At 39.0% G+C, this 22052-nt stretch overlaps 1 protein-coding gene across 1 annotated transcript in view; it reads left to right on the forward strand.

Moving 5' to 3' along the window:
- sall3a (spalt-like transcription factor 3a) overlaps positions 1 to 11633 on the forward strand; it is a 14040-nt gene extending 2407 nt beyond the window's left edge. Inside the window, exons 2-4 of the mRNA XM_017413235.3 lie at positions 6511 to 9663; positions 9908 to 10239; positions 11175 to 11633. Coding sequence (XP_017268724.1) covers positions 6511 to 9663; positions 9908 to 10239; positions 11175 to 11606 — 3917 coding nt within the window. The 3' untranslated portion in view covers positions 11607 to 11633. The remainder of the gene's footprint in view (positions 1 to 6510; positions 9664 to 9907; positions 10240 to 11174) is intronic.
- Positions 11634 to 22052: the final 10419 nt, after the last annotated feature.

The raw sequence follows: 22052 nt of genomic DNA on the forward strand, positions 1-22052 counted from the left end.
TGGACGGGGGGGGGGGAGGGGGGGGGGAATAAGATTAACAATTGTTAAATATTTAATAGATTGATTTGTAATCGTGATGTTTGATTTATTTGGGGAAAAAATCTCAGCATTTTAGGAAATAAATTAGAATTAAAAATTTTAATTAAAAAAAGAAAACTATATCTGTAAGCGTTTCTAATAAATCACTGCTACTATTTCTACTTTTCTGTTTTTACTCATGCTCACATCAAGTCCCAAACACACACACACACTTCTCAGGGCTTTTATAGAAAAGAAATGTGTGATGTAATCTCTGGGGAGCGGCTGTCTTTGCATGTTGAAATGTTGGCGTGCGTATGTGTGTGTGTGTGTGGTGGCAGTGGTGGTGGTGGAGGGGTCACATTAATGACTCCTGGCTCTTTTGTCCCATTTACTCTTTGGGGTTTTTGTAATTTATGGGCTGTTCACATGCACAAAACACAAACACCGTCACTGTTTGGGTGTTGCGATAACCCCCTCTTCTGATTCTGGTCAGAGATACAGAACGTCCATCAGGTTTCTCTCCTGTTGGACTGAGGAATGAATTTTGTTTTGTTTTTGTTTTTTTTATTTTTAGATTTGAATAATTTCTTTTAGTTAGAATTAGATTGAAATTTCCGACTAAAGTTTCCTGAACTAGAAGCACAAGGAGAGGAGACCAACTTAGAATTTTTTAGAAATTCGTTATAACTCTGGAGTTTGCTCTGGTTTTTGACACACACCTTAAAACTAAAGCTCTCTCTCACACACACACACACACACGTACACACACCCACACTGATATACTGTAGACTGACAATGCCATTGTGCTAATGACTGGAAGTTGCCGTGGAATGTCCTTTCCTTATTGTTGCTCGATACTGGCTCACTTGTCTTCAGGAGCAGATGTAGCACAGAAACAATCCAAAGCCTTTGGCACAGCACAGTGAGCCCATACACACTTAAATAAACCTAATAACACCATGTCGCATCCAAAGCTGCTTTACACGACAAGCTCCTAATGTCATACTGTCCGTATATTATCACAGCATGATCGGATTCTCCACTCTTTACTCCTGCGGTGCAGCCTGTGACGAACACTATCGATCACTGGCTTTGACGATTTGTCGCTTATAAAACTGAATAAATTCGCAAGTTCCCACTGTAAGCAGCTGCCTGATTTAGACTTAAAATCCAATTTTGCTGGAGGAGTGGCAAGAATGCATTCGGCCTGCGTTCAGATTGACACATGGTACAGAGGGTGTCCGTTACAGCACAATCCTTCAGAATCACAATTTCTGAAAAAAAAAAAAAAAAAACCATCAGCGCAATTAATTTATTTGTCCTCCAGGTTTTTACACTGATCTTTCCCTGTTTGTCGCTGCAGCTCAGAGAGGAAACTTTAACATCCTGCAGCCTCCAGAACATGAAAAACTAAAATCAAGTGCCAACCAGCCCTCACCCTCTCCCCCTCCTAAGGCCTTCCGGACACTTGCCTCCCCCCCCAGGCTAAGGGGGACATGCAGGGTTAGTGTATGTGTGTTAGCATGGTGTGAAAAGAAGGAGGGGTGGGATTGGAGGGGGAGTCAGCTTAGGAGTGCTTTTACAAAGCCTGCTGACTTAACCTTTGTGTAGTCCTGGCCAGCCAGATCCTGCCTCAAGATGTCAAGCTCTTTGTACAATTAGAACATGTGTGCCGCTGACCTTGGCAGCACAGCTTACTCGTGTCCTAGAAAGTGCGAGCGGGCTTTTCACCACACTGCCACTTCCTCAGTTGGTGTCACTGAAAAGGTGTGTGTAAGTGGTGGTGGGACTGTTTGTGTACAAATAGTGAAAACAGACTTTAGAGGATTTGTCCTGAGATATCCAAGGTCCCACGCTGGAACAACCAAGAGAAGCAGAATTTTGCTGAATGTTACCCTAAAGATATTTATCTTCTCTGAGATTATGTTGGTACTGCACTTACTTACTTTTCCCTTCTGTAGATGAGCAGGCCATAGTCATATAAATTTCATTTCAAAATACGCTTTACAGAATCGAACTGTTTAGCCCAAACTTTATCTTTTTCCTCTAGGCATCTGTTGATGAGCGGGAAAAAAAAATGTAGCAAAGTGATAAAATCCCTGCTGACAGTGACAACATAGTTGTGGCCCACTTCCCCTGCAGTGGGGGCTTTGTTTGCCTTTTGTTTTAATTCCTTCTCACCACTGGGTGCAGGCCTGCGGACCACCCACGTAGTCGTACCGAGGATGTCTTCAAGAAGCCACTCAAATATGGCTGCGTCTTAATTACTACTCAGTCCTGAACACACACGCTAGCAAGTGCGTTTGTGATTGAGGGGAAGGACGAGGCAGGAGACGGAAGGACTATTTAACACCAGGCAACAGAGCACATTAGGAGGATTTAGTTGAAAGCTAACCGTCACCCATTGAAGAAGTGCATTTGGTCATTTGCAGGATTTTGTTTTGTTAAGGTGATTTTAGCAAAAAACTAATCTTAGAAATTAAAGAAGAGCATAGTCAGTTCAAAACTACAATAAAAAAATGTGAATATTATATAATTTACAAGAAGCTGAAGCATGGGTTTATTAAAAATCCTCTTTGCATGCAGAGGATGGACGCCTATTAGATCCCAAAGCCTCCTCCTCATCACAAGCTCCTCTCTTTGTAAGCTCAGACACAGAAAGACATCTTGACGAGTGACGGAGTCATCTGGACAGAGAGCCGTCATTGAATACTGTATTGCAAATGCTTGCACAAACAAATCGTTAATGTTTTGGCTGCTCCACATCTGCAGACGATGACAAAGGCCTGTGTGTCTGTGCAGATATGACTGTACCACTCTGCAGCAGGGCTGACCGGCCCGATGACACACGCTCACACACTCAGAGCTGAGGACGCTCGAGCCTCTGCAGCTCCGACAATGCTCGGGATTAATCGAGGAAATGCTTATTGGATGCTTGATACCTACGAGACAGATTTATTTCAAGGATTTTTTTTTTTAAATATAACAATAATCTACATGTGTTGGTTTAAAGGTAAAGCTTAAGTATCAAAATTGATATTAAAAAATGCACTCATATAGCCTATGCCTACAATTTCAGTTATTTAGCTCAATAATAATTTTCATTTAGTGTTGACATTTTTCTAATCTGTGTAAGTGTGTAACACACACTGTATTTCACCTAGAATAGTTCCCTAAAAAGCTGAATGCAGTTAAAATCTATTTAAATTAGTAATTTTAAGTTTAGAGCTGCATGAGAGTGATTTAGGAAAGCTTAATGAAATAAAAATGTAAATAAAATTAGAATTCCAACATTGTTGGACCAAGCAGGCCTCAGTTTTTCTCTCAGCTTGAACAGGAACCGTGATGCATTTCTCTTTTGTTAAGATATCCTCAGACTCTTTAAAGAAAGGCTTTTAAAAAGAACACAATAAGGAGCAGTTTGAGAAATACTGTAAGCGCAGACTGTTCTTGTAGGCTGGGATTTTTTGGAGGAAACACAGCGATTCTAGGCTGTCAATTGTTTAATTTGTATTTCTGTATTTTTAAAACACTACAATGCTGTGTTTGTTGTTTTGTGTGTTCATTAAAAAAAGCTAGTATTCTTAGGAAAATTGGTCCCATTTTTTTTTCTTTGTTCTGCTATATGTCATTAACAAATTCAGCAAACACCTCAGCCGATATAACATTTCATATTTGTGGATTGAAGTGGATTGCTGAAGATTTCCAAGCAAAACAGCAAACACACAGATTCCGAGCCTTCAATCCCTCTATTGACTGCATTCGCTAAATATTTACATCTGAGTAAATGAAGACTTTTAAAGGAATGAAAAACTGATTGGATTTTTTTCTTTCTTTCTCATCCTATAGGCCTGAGAAAATCAATACACCCTGCGACACACACACACTTCACACACACACACACACACACACACACACACACACACACACACACACACACACACACACTACAACATACACACCTTTCCACTGTCTTGCAAATGACCGTAAAATGTCGCTTTGACAGCTGCACAACGCAGTGCTGCTGCACTTTGATGCTGAACGCAGCTGTTTTATTATTATTATGAGCATGGGCTTTTTTTTTTTTGATATGTTCGATGGAGGTTTCGAAACGATCAGGTGGTTTGTGGTTCTGTTTTGTATTGCTGTAATTACCACTGACTAATTGTTGCAGCGTTCAAACTGACACAGTCAGCAGCATATTTCTGCATCTTAATTGTTCTTTTTTAATCTCCTCAAATGGCAACGCACACACGACTTAACAAATCTGCAGTGTTTTCGAGCAATTAAAGCTGCAGATTTTGATTGAGGAAAAAAAAAAGATTCATAATTTTCTCATGATAACTTGAGCAAATGCAGGAAAGACGTAAACCATCAGACAGAGAAGATAATAAAAATTAGGTAAATTTCGAAGGAGATTTTTTTTGCTTGCCCATATAAATTCTTTAATATTTTTCATTAATATTTTTCTATATATATAATCTGTAGTTTGATTTTAACGGGAAGGCCTCAAAAAATAAGTCACTGCAAACAGAAACTGTTTTAGTATTTATTTAAGGTGTTTAAACGTATGCACATTGTCTGTGAACATTGTCTATGAAAACGTGCCATTCTGTGTTTGTATGTGCGTGTGTGTATGTCTGTGAGGTCAGAGGCATACAAAGGCCCCCACTTGTAATTGTATGAATGAATAAAAGAGATTGACAGTAATACCATTCTAATAACTAATCAGCTCAACACAATGCCTACTCATTTGTGTTGACCTTTCAACCCTCAATTATGGAAATGTGTTCTGCTGTCCACCGCTGGGTTAAGGAGCTTTTTAGCTCGCTGTCACGTGTCACTTACATTTCCAGTCCCTAGCTCCGTTTCACTTGTCAATTTTTTTGTTTTCTGTTTGAAATCAAAGACTTCTTTTTTATTTTGGGTTTACAAATTTAATCCCCAGTTCATCAACAGAAAGATTATACTAATGTTGCAAAAATGTTTATATGCTATGATATCATTAATAACATTCCAAAATAATTATTTGCATGTTTTTTTCCTCCCACTAATTGTTTAATCAGAGGTTTTATTAATTTAATTGGGAATGTGCATGATGAAGTGAAATAATACATTATTTTTTTAGGTTTTGCACCCAGCGGAGATGAGAACACCGAGTCTGTCCAAAATCATTCTGTTTATAATTAATTAAGTCAAAGACACCAGCAGACCATCATGCCCCCCTCCCCTTTGGCCACTGACTACAGGGGGGAGTGATGAATTTCTTTACTAATGAGTCACTGTAATTGGCACATCTCCCTTATGTCTGCTTTACTGTGGCTCACTCCACTTTAAGTCTAGCTTTATAACATGATTTTAAGTTTTATTTCTTGTATTTGAGACTTATAGGATGTAAATTATTTTTAAATAAATAAGTTAACATTTTTATAGTGTAAAATTTAGAAAGAATTTTTAAAATCATGAATATATTACTACATTTTTGCTGTGTCTTTTGATGTGATCTGAATGCAAGACTCTAGACAAATGTAGATAATCATGTCTGAGTGTTCTTCCTACTGGCATTGAATGGGATATACTTGTACACACACAATTTATAATTATATTTAAAGGGAAAAAAAGGACAAGGGAGGCCATTTTGCCATGATTTTGATCAGGTGTGAATTAGGTCCATGTTCAGAGCTTGTGCCGGTTTGTTTGACTCTTGAGGGCTGCATGTAGAAGAGGAAGTGGCTTGCTACAACTGTGATTAAACATGTGTAACTAATCAGAGACTTTGCTGCCATGGCACAAGTATGTAATTTGTAGTCTTGTGTCGAAAGGCTTGGGAGAAGGACAGAGAGAAAGCAACAGAGGATTTTTTTTTCTTCTCAGAAGCAATTTTGGAGCAGTTTGAGTTAAAAAAGAAAACTTCTCAAAATCGGCTTTATTTTGGTCCTGCAGATTTTGAATGAGATTACAGTCCTTTGATTTTCAGGGTTAAAACATTAGCAGTTAAAAAAGGCCTAGGCATTTAAAATTCAGGTGGAAATGACTGAGCTTGATAGCAGAGGGGAATCCTAATGGGGCCATCAAAGTCCCTATTTGTACCCAACAGATGAGGCAGCTGTGAATTGTATGAAATATTGGAAATCAATAGGTTCTATGGAATTTCATTAAGCGGCAGTATCCACAATTGATAGGCCCTCATAATTTGATGGATTGCACAAAGAAAATTATTAGCTGGCTCTATGGAGAGGGTGTGAATGCACAAATCTGGGTCTTGAGAATTGGTGAACTAGGGTAATTTGTTCAGAGTAAAAAAAATAATAAAAAGAATATTGATTTTTGTTATGTTAAAAAAGAAAAAAATCAAAGGTTAAACCTTTGCTACACTTCACTGCAAAAAATGTGTGCATTCTTTATTGATTAATTATTCATTTATTTTTCTTTTATCCTCCTCCCTTCTTTCCTGTCGTCCACTCCCCTGACCCTCTCCCCTCCCTGCAGCCCGGGGTGATGTGCTGGATGATGCAGACAGCGGGAACGAGAGCCGCAGCGGCAGCGAAGAGACTCATGTATGTGAAAAGTGTTGTGCCGAGTTCTTCAAGTGGTCAGACTTCTGTGAACATTTAAAGAGCTGTACCAAGAACCCCCTGGTGCTCATAGTGAATGACAATGAGGATACACCTAACCCCTCCCAAGAGTACCCCTCAGAGCCCTCACCTGTTCTCAGCTGCCCCAGCGAGCAAGATGACAGCGAGGATGCCAGGGAGGGCAACCAGAGTTCTGTCGGTGAGGCGGATGACATCCCAGAGACAGATAACTTAAATGAGGTCAATGTCCTGGAAAAGGAGGATGAGCAGATGGAGCTGGAGCTTTCTCCTGAAAAAAACATAGAACCTGAAGAAAGAGACATGACATCCCCTGAGCCAGATGGCTCCTTACCTCAGCTCAACGATGTGGTCCCCTCTGCTGTTACAAACTACGCCATGCCAAGCACCAATGTTACTTTGGAGACTCTACATGGCACTCGGGTTGCTGTTGCCCAGTTTTCACAGAGTGTAAGGGCAGCAGCAGGCAGTGGGGTTTCCACTATGGCTATTCCCATGATCCTGGATCAGCTTATGGCCCTCCAGCAGCAGCAGATTCATCAGCTCCAGCTAATAGAACAAATCCGAAGTCAGGTGGCCCTCATGAACAGACAGTCTGCCCCACAATCTGCTGTCAACCACCATCACAACATAGCCACTGGAAACCAGGGATCTGTATCCTCCTGTGTTCCTCCTGTTGCAAGTCAGCTTCATCTACATAACTTCATCACGCCCCCTGTCCATCAGCTGCCTGTCAGGTTGCCAGCGACTCTCAATGGCCAAGGCCCTTCACCTCTGACCTCAGCAATAGAAGGGCCTCTCTCTCAAACACCACAGAGTAGCACTCAGCAGTCCACGTCTTCAGTTCCAAAAACATCCACAAATAATTCAGTGTTTCCCCCACCAAGTGGGGCTGGATTGTCATCTCTACATCCCTCCTGCTCATCTACTGTCTCAACTAACAACAGTAGCACTAGTAGTAGCATAACAGGAGGTGGTGGCATCAGTAGCAGCTCAGCTCTTCCTAGGAACTCTACCACCCCTCCTTCACTAAATCACAGCAGCCTCCTGAGCTCTGCCTCCAGTCTACCACTGATACCTCACAGCTCCTCGAGCAGCGTCATCTTCCCCAATCCACTGGCCAGCATCGCAGCCACAGCCAATGCACTTGACCCCCTTTCTGCTCTAATGAAGCACCGCAAGGGAAAACCCCCCAATGTGTCCGTGTTTGACACTAAGCCCAGCTCTGAAGACCCCTTCTTTAAGCATAAGTGTCGATTCTGTGCCAAGGTATTTGGCAGTGACAGTGCTCTGCAGATCCACCTGCGTTCCCACACTGGAGAGAGGCCCTACAAATGCAACATATGTGGCAACCGTTTTTCTACCAAGGGGAATCTGAAAGTCCACTTCCAGAGGCACAAAGAAAAATACCCACACATTCAAATGAACCCTTATCCTGTGCCAGAGTATCTGGATAATGTACCAACAAGCTCAGGCATTCCATATGGCATGTCATTGCCCCCAGAAAAACCTGTTACCACATGGCTGGACAGTAAACCTGTCCTCCCTACTGTCCCCACCTCTGTTGGGCTTCAGCTGCCTCCAACACTCCCAAGTATGATTGGAGGCTATAACGAGTCTCCAAGCCTCACCCCACTTAACAGGTCTCCTCAAAGGCCTTCTCCACCCACAAGTGAGTGTGCATCTTTGTCCCCAAATATCACCACTGACTCTGGCATGACCACTACTTCACCCTCCCCAAAACCGAGCCTTGGAAGTGATGCGCCTCCTCTCTTGAAACCTGAAGGGATTCTTTTGTCCCCAAGTTGCTCTACTAGGCCTGGAGAAAACACAATCACCACAACTACAGTAACTCAAGTGCTTCTTTCCACCACCGTCACCACCACAACACCTTCAGGCAGTGGCCAGGTCACTGAGCCTATCAGTAGCCCGAACTCTGTTTCTAATTCTGTCTCCCATCCAGTCCTTCCAATGCTGTCTGACCAGTTTAAGGCCAAGTTTCCCTTTGGAGGCCTCCTAGACTCTATGCAAACCTCAGAGACATCAAAGTTGCAGCAGCTTGTTGAGAACATTGATAAGAAAATGACTGATCCGAACCAGTGTGTTATCTGTCATCGTGTTCTAAGCTGCCAGAGTGCTCTGAAGATGCACTACCGTATCCACACTGGTGAGAGGCCGTTCAAATGCAAGATATGTGGACGAGCATTCACCACAAAGGGAAACCTAAAAACACACTTTGGTGTCCACAGGTCCAAACCCCCACTTCGAGTCCAGCACTCCTGCCCTATATGTCAGAAGAAGTTCACCAATGCTGTTGTGCTACAACAGCACATCCGTATGCACATGGGAGGACAGATCCCCAACACCCCTGTCCCTGAAAGTCTGCAGGACATGGAAACCGATGTGTCATTTGACGAGAAGAGCTTGGATGCAATGAGCAACTATGATGATGACCTCCTGGATGAAATGGAGCAGGCTATGGATGATGAAACAGACTTTAAAGATGGGGAAGTGGACCCATCTAAACCTTATTCACCTGGGAGCTCCCCACCAACTTCTATTATTTCCAGCATTGCTGCGATGGAAAACCAAATGAAGATGATTGACTCTACTGCCAACATTACCCGCTCATTTGGCCTGAAGCCTTCACAGAACGGCAGCAGCTTTGCAGGGGAGTCTGACTGTTTTACCACAGATTCCTTGAATGCAGTGGGGGATGCTGAAAGTCAAAGCTTGGGGAGTCCCGCTTTGTCTGAATCTTCTGGCTCAATGCAGCATTTGTCCCCAGCTCACAGCCATTCTGAGAGCCAGCAGTCCAAGTCCCCAGCTACATTCAGTAATAATAACAGCAGTGCCATGACGGCAGAAGAGAGCCAGGAGAACAATTCAGCTGGCTTGACAACAGTGAAGTCAGAAAAATCAGAGACCCCATCTCCACTTTCTGGAAATGAAGGCACTGGTGCTCTTGATCTGACTGCCACTCAACCTGGCAGACATTTCATCAAGGAGGAGAGCCACTTCAACATGTTGTTTCTAAACAGAGATCGGGGTGAGTAGAAGCAAAACTGTAAAACTTAACATAACATATAAAATCAGTTCAGTGTTGGTACAAATCAATATTTAAATAACTAACCAAAAATAACCAATTAGTATAAACTTGAATAGTATTAAAAAACTTAAAATAAAAAAATGATTAAGTACAGCAGTTATGAAACACTTACATTGGCAAAAAATGTGCAGATTTATTATGGCAGTATTACAAAAAATAATCTTTTTAATCTTTTGTTTTTCAGGGCTTGGTACACCTAATTTAGCCAGCACTGCATCAAACATGATCAAAATGGAAATGAATGGACATGGCAAGTCTTTGAGCGACAACTCACACTTGCCCGTGGGCATTCAGGTTCCAGCTGCAGCACCGCCAACCACAGCGAGCCCAAGCATCAATCCCATGTTGGCCCCCCCACCTCCACGTCGCACTCCTAAGCAACACAACTGCCACTCGTGTGGGAAGAACTTTTCTTCGGCCAGCGCTCTGCAAATCCATGAGCGGACACACACGGGAGAGAAACCATTCGCCTGCTCTATTTGTGGAAGGGCTTTTACCACAAAGGGCAACCTGAAGGTATATAATCTAATATAAAAGATTAACAACATAGGGTCTTTGATGAAAAACAAATACAAACATTTTAAAAGGTAACACATTGGCTTTGGGTAAATATTCCCATAGAACTAAGTATCTCTTCAAACTGCTCTGGATATTCTTAAAAACTGAGACTTATTGTTGCATTTTCATCTCCCATCCACACAGAGACTGAATCTTTGGTAAAAAAAAATTGTATTTTAAAAAACTCTTTTTTTAGTGTATCCACTTGATTTGTAGAGTTTTAGAGAAACAATGTAACAGCCTTTTTTGTGCATGGCCACTATCACTTAGGTCCTTAAAACCAAAATGACAATGGAGTAATTTTTTACCATTTTTGTTCTGCTTTTGCCTTGCTTTATCCCAATCCTGTCATCATTACACTTTATTGTGTGCTAAAATAGTTAATAACAAACAGAAATGTATAAAATTATCAAAGAAATAACATGCTACAGTTTATTTGGGAAAACTTTTAGTTAAGCTAAGAAAGTTTTTCACTATATTTTCGAACTTTAATGTTCTTGCCACCTATGAATGTGTAAAGGGATGAAAACATGAACTGAGAAAAAATATTGTTTAAAAAATATCCAGAGTAGTGTAGATAGGGTCTTAAAGAAAGAAGTAATTTTAGATTCATTCTACCATTGTGTTTTTAAAATGGTTTCATTGAAAGTGTCAACTTCAAATTCAGTTTTCTGTAAGATGTTCATCCAATTGTTCAAATGTCTTTGATGTCTACACAATTTTTAATCTACTACTAACATTTTTTCAAGAAATAAAACAGTTTATGTTCATGTTAAGTTTTTTTTCTTTCACATTCAGCTTAAAATATTATTTTTAAAAGGTTAATTGGAAAAAAATGTAAATATTACTTTTAAAGGCTTCCAAGTTAAAACATTTTTTGTTGCTGCTTTTAGGTTCATATGGGAACACACATGTGGAACAATGCTCCAGCCCGAAGGGGTCGGCGCCTGTCAGTGGAGAACCCTATGGCCCTGTTGGGCGGAGATGCCATGAAGTTCAGTGAGATGTTTCAAAAGGATCTGGCGGCCCGGGCCATGAACGTCGACCCAGGCTTCTGGAACCAGTACGCTGCTGCCATCACAAATGGCCTGGCCATGAAGAACAATGAGATTTCTGTGATTCAGAACGGAGGCATCACCCAGCTGCCCGTGAGCCTCGGCGGAGCAGGAATCACCTCTTTGGGAGCTATGCCTGGGGGGATGGATCGTGTACACACTGGCAGTAGTCCTCCTATGACGGGTATAGAGAAGGCTGGTCTGGAGGTTGCAGCCAGCCGGCCGTTTTCCAGATACATGGAGGAGAACAAAGAAATTGGGATTAATTAAAACATTTTTCTGTATTACTCCATGGTAGCAGTTTGGCAAAAAAACCCTAAAAGATGAGAAAATTATCGAGGACAGAAACTGCTGATCCAGTTTAAACTCATGCATACTAAACTGTGTACAGATTAAATAATTTTTTTGTTTGGTTTTGGAAATATAGTATTTAGTATTGATTAGGGGCCTTTGCCTTTCACCTTTCCCTTCTCACTTGATATTTCGTCTACACAAAGAAAACTTTGTCTCTTGTTTGAGAATATGTCGTCTTGCAAGATAATGCATGGTACTTATTTGTTTTTATCCGTACGTTTGATTGCTTTTATGAATTCCTTTGAGAAACCAGGATCCTGCCTATGTGATAATGGACAAGCATCTCATCTGGACAGGACTAACACACATAAGAACAGTTTTGTTTAAAGACAGTCGGACATTTGTCCTGCAACCCTGTTTGTGGTTGCTCTTTTAAATACGGGGGACTGTTGATAGACTGAAGAAAAGAATGAAGTTTAGTGTTTTTGTGCTCGCCTGATATATATTTTTTCTCATGAACTAGAAAACTTGAAAAAACAACGTTTAAACTATTTTAATCTTTCCATTTAGTCTCTCAGCATTGTCTTATACTGTTGTCCCGTGTCTTTAGTATTTATGATATTGACAAAAAAAGCGGGTATACAAAATATATTTAACAGCCCAAGCATTTTATTCATTTTTTTAATGTCAGGCTTTACCAATGAAAGTCCCTGTCAATAAAGACATTATGTAATTTTATTTGAACAACAAAGAAAAATTGTAGGTTTTATTTGGATATCTGTTGGCACCATGTGTATCTTCTTATATGATAAAACGGCAAAAGATATCCAAAGCTGCTATGACCACAACCCAGCTTTTAACCTTTGTAAAAAGAAAAAAAAAAAGAAAAAAAGAAAGAAGTGAAACTTTTGAAGAAATATCTATGTATAGAAATACAGACAAATCTAAAACAGGTATGCATATTTTGTATCACATGAAATAGACATCATGAGTTGAGAGTATTTGTCATGTTTGTGAATGCACTTTTTAAAAACGAGACGTTTTTGTCTGTGAGTTACCGTTAACCTTTTGACTGATCTATCTATCACGTGCTGTTTTTATTGTTTTCAGCGACCCCTCCTCCAGCTGACAGAGTCGCTTCTCTGTTGTTGCATCTGTGCTACTCGTCAGAGTGCAAACTCATCACTCAATCAAAACCTTCTCAAATAAAAAAAAGAAACAAATGTGTCTGAATGGCCTCCCTATCTTCATTTCATTTTCGCTTTTGCCTGTCACTTCTTTTTAAACTATAACAAAAAACAAAGAGGAGAAATGTGATAAAACTAAAGAAAATTGTCAAATTCACTTTTAAATTTTAGATAATTTGTCTAAAATTATTTCAAATAGATGCCAAAACATGCTTACAACTTGTGTGCAAGAGATTAAAGAAAAGGCACGTTTCAGCATTTCTATTTATTTTTTTGTATAGTTTTGAGACACATCACTCTAAAAGAACAATTTTCACAAGTCTTATGAAGGTTTGAAGCACATTTTCTTATAAAGGTTCAACAAAAACCAGTTCATTTAATGCTTTAATTCTTGATATAATTGAGTTTTGTAGAAAAAAAGCACAACAGAGTATTTTATTCATTTTACTTGTGTTTGTTCATGAATATGTTTGTGGTTATATATTTTTAACCAGATGGCAAAACACAATGATACAAGGTCAGCCCGAAATGTATTGATTTAAAATATCTAAAAGATGATTATACAGCATATATTCTTGTTAGACACAATAATTGTGGAAATAACAAATTTACTAGGTAATTTATGTTATCTTTAAATACAAAACAGAAAGATTTGTAGCATAAAACTTTAAAAATTCTAAAATATAAAACTGACATTGTCATGGTAATACAAATAACAGCCTACACTAACATATAAAATTTAAATTATGAATCAAGACAACCTGAATGTCACTACTTTGTTTAATATGATGAGAATATGTTGAAACTAATTGCTTTGTTCAAAAATGTGCAAAGGCTTTTCCTTTCCAGGCTAAAATGTCTGCTGGAGCTGCTTTAGCAGTGTCAATGTGTGAGACAGCACTTAGGCTGAGAAATGCTGGAAGCCGTGCCGCACGGTGAATTCAGTATGTGTGTGTGTGTGTGTGTGTGTAAGATAGTCAAGTGGTGACAGGTTACTCTCAGCATTTGGCCCTCCTGGTGCCGGACACTCGACACATGTTCCACATATGTGTGAACACACACATCTGCGCAATCTCACACCCTGACACAAATACCACTGCTCTAACTTTTGGCAAACAAAAAAAAAAATCCTCAGAGATAGAGAAGAAACATGTCTTTACGCTGAACAAAATCCAGCCACTTTAGGTGCAGTATGAAAGGTAAATGAAGATGTAATCGTTGAGGTCAAAGACGGAGTTTAATGCTTATTTGTGGCAAGTGACTAATGGAATTTAGTCTGTGTACGCAACTCCAAACACCTTAAAAATGTAGATGTTCTGCTCGGTTTACACTTCTGCTCACATGCAAAATTTTCAGTGAGAAAAACTGATATTTTAAAAAATGCTTTTCAAATTGGCATTTAAAAAAAACAACCTCAGATTTTGATTAATCTGTAGGAGATAGGAGATAATTTGTTTTGTGCATACCCATTATCACTTTGTCTCCTAGAAACACAATAAAGAAATATGCAAGGTTTTTTTTTTTAATCTTTTTTTTTTTTTTGCTTGTCTTGCTTTATCTTTATCTTGTCATCGTCAAACATTGATTGTGTGGGGTGGGGTGTAATATTTTCACTGTTTGAAATGCTCCCTCTTTTACTCACTCACAACACCATTGTCCCTATATAGTAAACTTAATATCGGACAGCCTGGTGTTTTTGCATTTCAAACACAACTTGAATGCAGCAGTACATCACAGTGAGGTGTTACATACATAAATGCCAGCCAGCTCCATCAGACAACATGTCTTAATTAATATCAACTGACATAACATTTGCAGTATTTATACAAACCTGTTACTTTTTTTGTATTGTATTTATTTACACAAGCTAATGGACTGTATCTGTAACTGTATCAAAACCATTAATATACTAAAATTATAAAAACATTTTATCTAAAAAAACGAGTTAAGAGCTGTAGTACATGTGCAAATACAATGCAATAAAAACAAACCCCATAAGATTATGAAGAAAAATAAAAATGACTTGTTTTTTATATTTAGACAGATGTTTTAAATTTAGTTTCAGTTCAGATTTTTATATTTTTCCAACCCATCAACTCAGTAAAACAAGGCATTTTATATTAGACACGTCTTGTTATTTAAAAGCATTTTCAACAAGTCTAAAAATCACAACAATAAGCTGCTGATGTTAGCACTAGCCTCGAGTAGCCTGCTGTGTTGGCTCAGGCCGCAATGTATTACGGTCTCTTTCCGCCAAAGAAGTTTACAACTTCTGTACATGGTTTTTACTGCAGCACGTGAACAGTTTCTAGGGTACCACATAGTGGATGACAAATTGCAGTAAAAATTTTGAACAGCAGTACAAAATGGCCAATTTGAACACAGCCTTGTAGAACTGTTAGCCAATCTAGGCCTGTTCTTGATATCCTGTTAATGTGGACGTTCTCACCACCTAGTGGTGTAGACAAGACCTTAGAGCTTTAATTCCTCACAATGAAAAGTAAAATGATCATGGCCTTATACTTATTTAATTTGTCTATGGAAAGCAATACATCATGTTTGAAGTCAACCATACAGAGGTTCCAGCTGCTCAAAACAAAAGATATGATTGAGAGCTTTCCTTTGCGATCATACATCTTGTAAAGTTTTATTTATTTCTTAAAAGTACAGCTATATAATACCTTAATTCATTCTGGAGACAAAATAGAGTGAAACAATGAAATATAAAGTCATATGTGTCTCCATAGTGGAGAAATAACTGCAGTAAAACCAGTCAGTCACCGAGCACATTAACCCCTGCTTCCAGGAGATGACTGGTCTTTCAAAGTCAACTTTCACCACCAAGTTATGTGTGTTTACTTTGCTATTTTCTGTTATTTTTACTGTTATACCCATATTTATATTCATGTTGATGGATGAGAGTTAACTTTGTCCTCAAGAATTGTTTTTTTGTTTTTTTTTCCGCCTGAGCTGATCCGGTAATGCATGGGCATTTGTAAGCCCATTGTTTGACGTTGTGCTGTCAGCTGATTACAAGGCCTGCTCAGTGAAATTGTTGAATAATGAAGAAATTTCATACTGACTATTTTTTTTCCCCCTTACTCTCAGGGAAGGATGTCGTTTTGCTCATATTTGTGTGGAAACAAAATAAATTCCACTCATGCTTTCGCTCATGCGCTCGCATTTAGCAAATCATTTTGCAGACAGCCAGTATACATGAATGTGAAGACTGTTGTTTCAGACTCTAGAGTGGCAATTCTTCTCAAATTTATAATATTGTTCAGCAGGAACTGCTTTACCTCAGGCAAATTCAGCTGGGATGATGTCCTTCCTGCTCACCATGAGGTTATATAAGGTTAGAAACTACGACACTGTATAAACAAAAAAAAAAACACGGCTGTTTCATGACTTCCTTTGTTAGAATTTTATTATTTTTTTCCATTAAGCAATAGAATACAATGTAATTTCCAACATCTGAAGTGCATCCAGTTTATTTTACTAGTAAATAACTTTTAATAGAAACCAGGGGAGTGCAGACAAGGGATTATTTCAGCTATGTCCATTTAGAAGGATTTTAACAAGTACAATTTTAGGCTAATTATATGAGTAAACATGACATGGTTTTGGATTTTTCTAGGCATTTTTTTTTTCTTTTGTGAAACGTGGCAGCTTTGTTTCCTTTTTTTCAGCACACAGAGCAAATTCCGCAGCTGTATCTTTTGTTTGATCTGGTCTTGACTCATTTTTTGTGCGCTACCTGTTTGAATTGTGACAGTTGGGCATGGCACAGTGTGAACAGACAGGCCATCATTGGGACAGGGCTGTCTGCTGTTTGTTTAATGCCCTGCCTACTGTGAAAGTCTCCCTGAAACAGGCGCAGTAAATATCCCCATTGATCCAGAGGCAGGGGGCCCTACGATGATGTAGTGGTGAAGAGCCTTGGGAGTAAATCTAACCGACAGTAATCCAATCCCATTCTCAAGGCTGTGGGATCTGAGATAGGTGCTTTAAATCCAAAAGTGTGCCCTTTTTTTTTTTTTTGCACAGTTTCTCTGCCTTTGTTGCTTCAGCTCCTCTTGTTCTTCACTTCTACGTCTCGGCCGTCGAGTCGATCCATAGCCTGCTGAGGTGCTTCACTAGCTATCCTTTATATTTGTTTGAATTCCAAGCTGCTTTAATGATGCCACAAATTTAGTGCCTTGGTCGTTCAGCTGTCACATTCACTCCCAAACCTCTTCCACTTTTGCTTGTCTGAAACGTGTGCATCCACCTGAAATACAAACTCTAAAGTTAAGAGAGTGTGAAAGGTGTGTGTGTATAAACAGTTTTGTGCATTTTTATGGCAAAAGGTTGGCAATAATGTTTTTGCCAGTTTCTGTCAGTATTTGTATGTCTGTTTTTCAAAATATTTCATGAACCTCCAACTAGATTTTAATAAAACTTCAGAAAGTAATCATTGACTTGACTCCAAAATTAATCTGAATAATTTTGGAGTCAATTCAATTCAAGATGGCCAGCACAGCTAATCGCCAAAGGAAAACATATACATGGCTATAACTCAGTCAGTTTTTTAAGATATGAAGCTCAAATTTGGTGTGATGGCAACTGAGAGTCATTCCCAACACATACTCTAAGCATTTCCTACTCACATAAAATCTTGGGTTAAAACTCTGCCGGTTTGTCTGTTAGCAAAATTTCTCATGAACCAATGAATGAATTTTTAATGGAACTCTATGAAAGCAATCATTAGACATACATCTTAAGCTAATGAACTTTTACAGCCAGCCCAGTTCAAGATAGCTGTCACAGCCAATTGACCTTAGAAAACACAAAAATAGCTAACTCAGTCAGTTTTGCAGATATTAAGCTTAAATGTGGTGGTTAAGTGGCTGTAGCTAAGAGTCATTCCAACACATAGTCTGATCGCTACACTTTGTGAAACATCTTAGCTTAAAACTTTGAACAACAAATACAATGATGGCTATAGCTCAGTCAATTTTAGTTATTAAGTTAAAACTTGGTGTGATAGTAGGTAGCAGTCATTTAGAACACATATTCTGAGTGCTAACAGATTGCATGAGATGTTGCAATATTGCGTAAGATTGTGCATATCCATATTAAAAACTTCCCAAATATGGGTACAGTAACATCATTTCCTATCCTTAGATGATTCTAGATTAAACCTCTTGTATGAAAGGCATTCCTTGAAGGAATGCTAGGTTTGTAATAATTGTGTATTTAAGCACAGCTTTGACCCAACTTCTTCGTCTTTTCCATGATGAAAACATGACAAAACGATTCATTTGACTTTATCCAATTTTGATGATAATTTAAAGTTGATTGACTTCCTAAACATCTTCCTTGAAATTTGGTCAGATGCAGGTTGAAGTGATGCTCCTCTTGTCATGTTGTGCCTTGGCGCATAAAGAAAGCAAGAAAAAGAAATGCAAGAAAATGTGGGGGGGATCTTTTGGAAAAATCAATGAATGCATGAAACATAGTGGTGGCCCACCTGAAAGAGAATGTGTCATCAATTAAACAAACTTGGTGAACAGGGCCAATTCATCAGAGTGCGTTGCAGATCAGCTATTGGGTTCAGCTTCGACGTGACAAATGCCGGACCTCCTCTGTGTTCCCAAGGTTGCAGATCGATAGAGATCATCATTGTGATGTGGCCTTTTATCTCACAACCTGCTTCCTTAAGCCTTATATTATTCCCAACACTGATATCTCAAAGGAGGAGGAAGGCTGAGAAGGGCATCAGTCTGACTGTGTCTTTTAGTCTCACCCACTTATGAGCATTATTTGCTCAAACTATTTTCAGGCCTTTTTAGAACCCAAAAAATTGTGAAAGTTATTTTTTATGCTTCATAACTTCTGTGAAGGTTGGCTTCTTTATTAATTTGCTCTGACTAGCATCATTGCTTGCTGAGCATGCCCTTTCTCAAGCTGTCTTTCCCTCTGTGGCACTTATTCAAATATGTCAAATTTGACTGAGCGAAATCCCTCCGGAGCTCCTATTGATTTGTGCTGTTATGGAAATCTAAGCCAATAAACTGTCATGACAGTAACAATCCAATGATTAGACCCCACTTCTGTCACATGACTGAGAAGAGCTTCCTCATTATCAGGGGCCATATAAGAAAATTGAGATGTACTACTGAGCCATACCATAAGTAATGACTTATTTTAGTTTCCTCCAGATAGTAAACTGTGATTTTAGTGTAGCTTTAAGGTAAATCTTCATACACTTATTTTATCCTCTGTAAAGCTATACTGCAACTCTGATGTGGTATTTTATATGTGAAAATCTATCAAATGTGTTGATTCACTTAAGATTGTACTACAACCTTTTTCATCCATTTTTTTTCTGCTCATTTGTGGTTGTGTTGCGAAGGTAACAGATCCAGGAGAGAAACCCAGACATCCCTCTCTCTAGCATCACTCTCCAACGCCTCCTGGGGTATCTTGAGGAGTTTCCAGATCAAAGGGGATTTATAATTGTTCCGGTGAGTTATGAGTCTGTCTAGGGGTCTTGCCAGGTGGGACTTGCCCAGAAAACCTTAAGAAGGTGACATCCAAGAGGTATTCTAATCAGATACTTGAACCACCTCAGCTCACTCCTGTCAGTGTGGAGGAGCAGTGGCTCTACATCAAGCTCACCATCTCTAAAGCTGAGCTTTGAAGGAAGTTCATTACATCCTCTTGTATCCAGGATCTTGTTCTTATGGTCATGATTTCATGATCTCATTGCCATAGGTGAGGACTGGATCGTAGACAGACCTGTCAGTTATGAGTTTTGTCTTTCAGCCAGGGCAATACCCTCATTACTGTGGGTGGGACCTTAATTTGTCCCTGATAGATGCCTGATTTGAACTTTTTCCAAACTACATAAATAAATGGTTTACAATCCCTGTTGCAATGAAGTTTATGGAGTACTGGAAAGCTTTATACCTACATATAGGGGTGGAAATTAAAAATTTTCTCCACCAGTCACTGTGGCTTTTTTTTTTACCAGCTACTTAAACATTTTACCATCCACTATTTTTCTTTTTTGTGTGTAACGTGTGCTGACGACAGCTGGAACAAAACATTCACTGGCTGTTCTCATCCAAAATCAGCCAGTCACAGAACTCACCATTGTCATTTCTTTTCCATTTTTTGTTAAAAAACTGCCGTTTAACTTTTGGTTCTTCCCTCGACTCCTCTTAAGTAACGTTTTTGTTGTCTGCCACCTGCATGTATCAAAACATTGCTAAAGCTACTGCTCAAATTTTCTCCTTCTTCTAATGGCATTTAGATCAAGCAGCAGCAGCAACTCAGGGACATTGCTGCCCCCTACAGGTCAGGAGTACAAATTGAACACATTTTTCTTTTCTGTTCAAATTGCAAACCTGCCATGGTGGCTGATGTGTTGTTCAAATTTACACACTACCTAAAACATTTACTAGCATTTGGCCAGTGGTGAGTGCCAATTTCCACCCCTGCCTACATGTCATAATGAACTTAACATACACTGTGTTTAAGGGCAAAACAATTTTGGGTTGAGAAACTCTGACAAAACTGTATTTTTGGTTTATGTCCTGGAGCACACATTTATCCTTTTTTTAAGCTTGTGGACACAAAAATATCTGCATGTCATTTAATTGTATTTTATGAAAATTGCCACTCAAAAGAGCAATTATCAGCTTTAAAAAGTGAAAAAAGTCATTTAGAGCTCAGATGACCTTGTTTTTGGGTAAATGCCTATCAAGAAGCAGATTTAAGATTGTCTATTGTTCAGCTCAGACTTTCTAAACTTGGATTACTTACTCTTTCTTCGTTTATTTCAGCTGACATCATAGAATTACATTAGCAAAGAAAAAAAAAAACCTTGAACATAATGTGAATCTGCTATCAGCATAAAGTATCAGCCAAATTTTAAACAATTTCAGTCTATATATGTTATTTATGTGTTTTGGACTCCAGCTTTGTCAAATCTGTTCAGTTCCTTTGCAAGTGCTGAAACGTTACACCTGGCCCGGTGTGTAAAATATGCATGTGGACACTATCGGTTACATGCTTCTAGTCTGCTCCAGCTGGGAGAAAATGAGGATATTACAACTCACTCTGTGTTTCACCAGCCAGCCCTCGTTTCCCAACACTGATTTGAACCAGTCCCTGCTATCTGCTGTTCATTAGATGAGATTTCAGCCGCTGCTGCAACTGCAGGAATGAATAAAGTCAAGCCTTACTAAACTCGACTCAGCAGCAGCACTCTTCAAATTGAGCAGAAGCAGTTCTTGTTCTGTTCTTCTTGAAAGAAACAAGATTTGTATCAAAAAAAGTGCAGTTGTTAGTTTACCTGTATAATGCAGTTATTAGCCAAAGCTTCAATATTTGAAAAATCTGATCATCACATTGTCTTTATGCTGACTGTATAAGTTTGTATATAGGATGTTGAACCACTTTCACTTGTATTTATATAATTTGGTTCCTTTAACACTTTGTGTGCATACTCTGCAGACCTTTGAAACAAATTTGCACTTCTAAAAAAAAAAAGAAACAGAGAAGCAATACAGAACGCAGAATGAAGCTGATCACTAGAACTGGACAAGTCCTTGAAGCACATTACAGTGTACATTAAAAAGCATAAGAAAGCCAACCTCAGCACAACCTGAAAGACTATCCTTACTCGTGCTGTTTTTGATGCAGCCTGACTCTGTATGGTATTTGCTGATGTATGAAATCTAAAGAGTTCAGAGTTGTCACTGTCAGTGATTGACATGATGAGAGGATCAATGTAAAAGCCTTACTGCCAAGCAATAATCCATCCAAAGTGATCACGTTTAAAATTGCCTGTGTATATTGATTATATATGCAGGCCCAGAAAAAAAAGTAAGCAAAACCACAATAATTAAGTTGGCTAAAGATGCATTTTTTTTTCTTTTGTTATATATTTAGCAGTTCTTATTTCTTTCATTTCATATTCAGCAACTTTGGTGCTCAACTTTTGAAAATATGGAGAAAGGTGAAATGTAAAGATGCTGTCTCAAAGTTAGAGTAAGCCGTTTGTCTTTGAGGCTGATCATATGCTACATGTTGAGGATCTCACCACAAAAGGAACTCTGTCACAGTGGTCTAAACAGCCATGACAAATTAATAAAAAGTGATAGAACAGGTGAGCGGTTGCCTTTTTAGCAGCCTACAACAGTATGTAGGACAAAGCGGTCCATGATCACAGTAGACCATTGCA

This window comes from Kryptolebias marmoratus, linkage group LG16 (assembly GCF_001649575.2).
Source record: "Kryptolebias marmoratus isolate JLee-2015 linkage group LG16, ASM164957v2, whole genome shotgun sequence".
In the NCBI taxonomy this organism is placed as follows: Eukaryota; Metazoa; Chordata; class Actinopteri; order Cyprinodontiformes; family Rivulidae; genus Kryptolebias; species Kryptolebias marmoratus.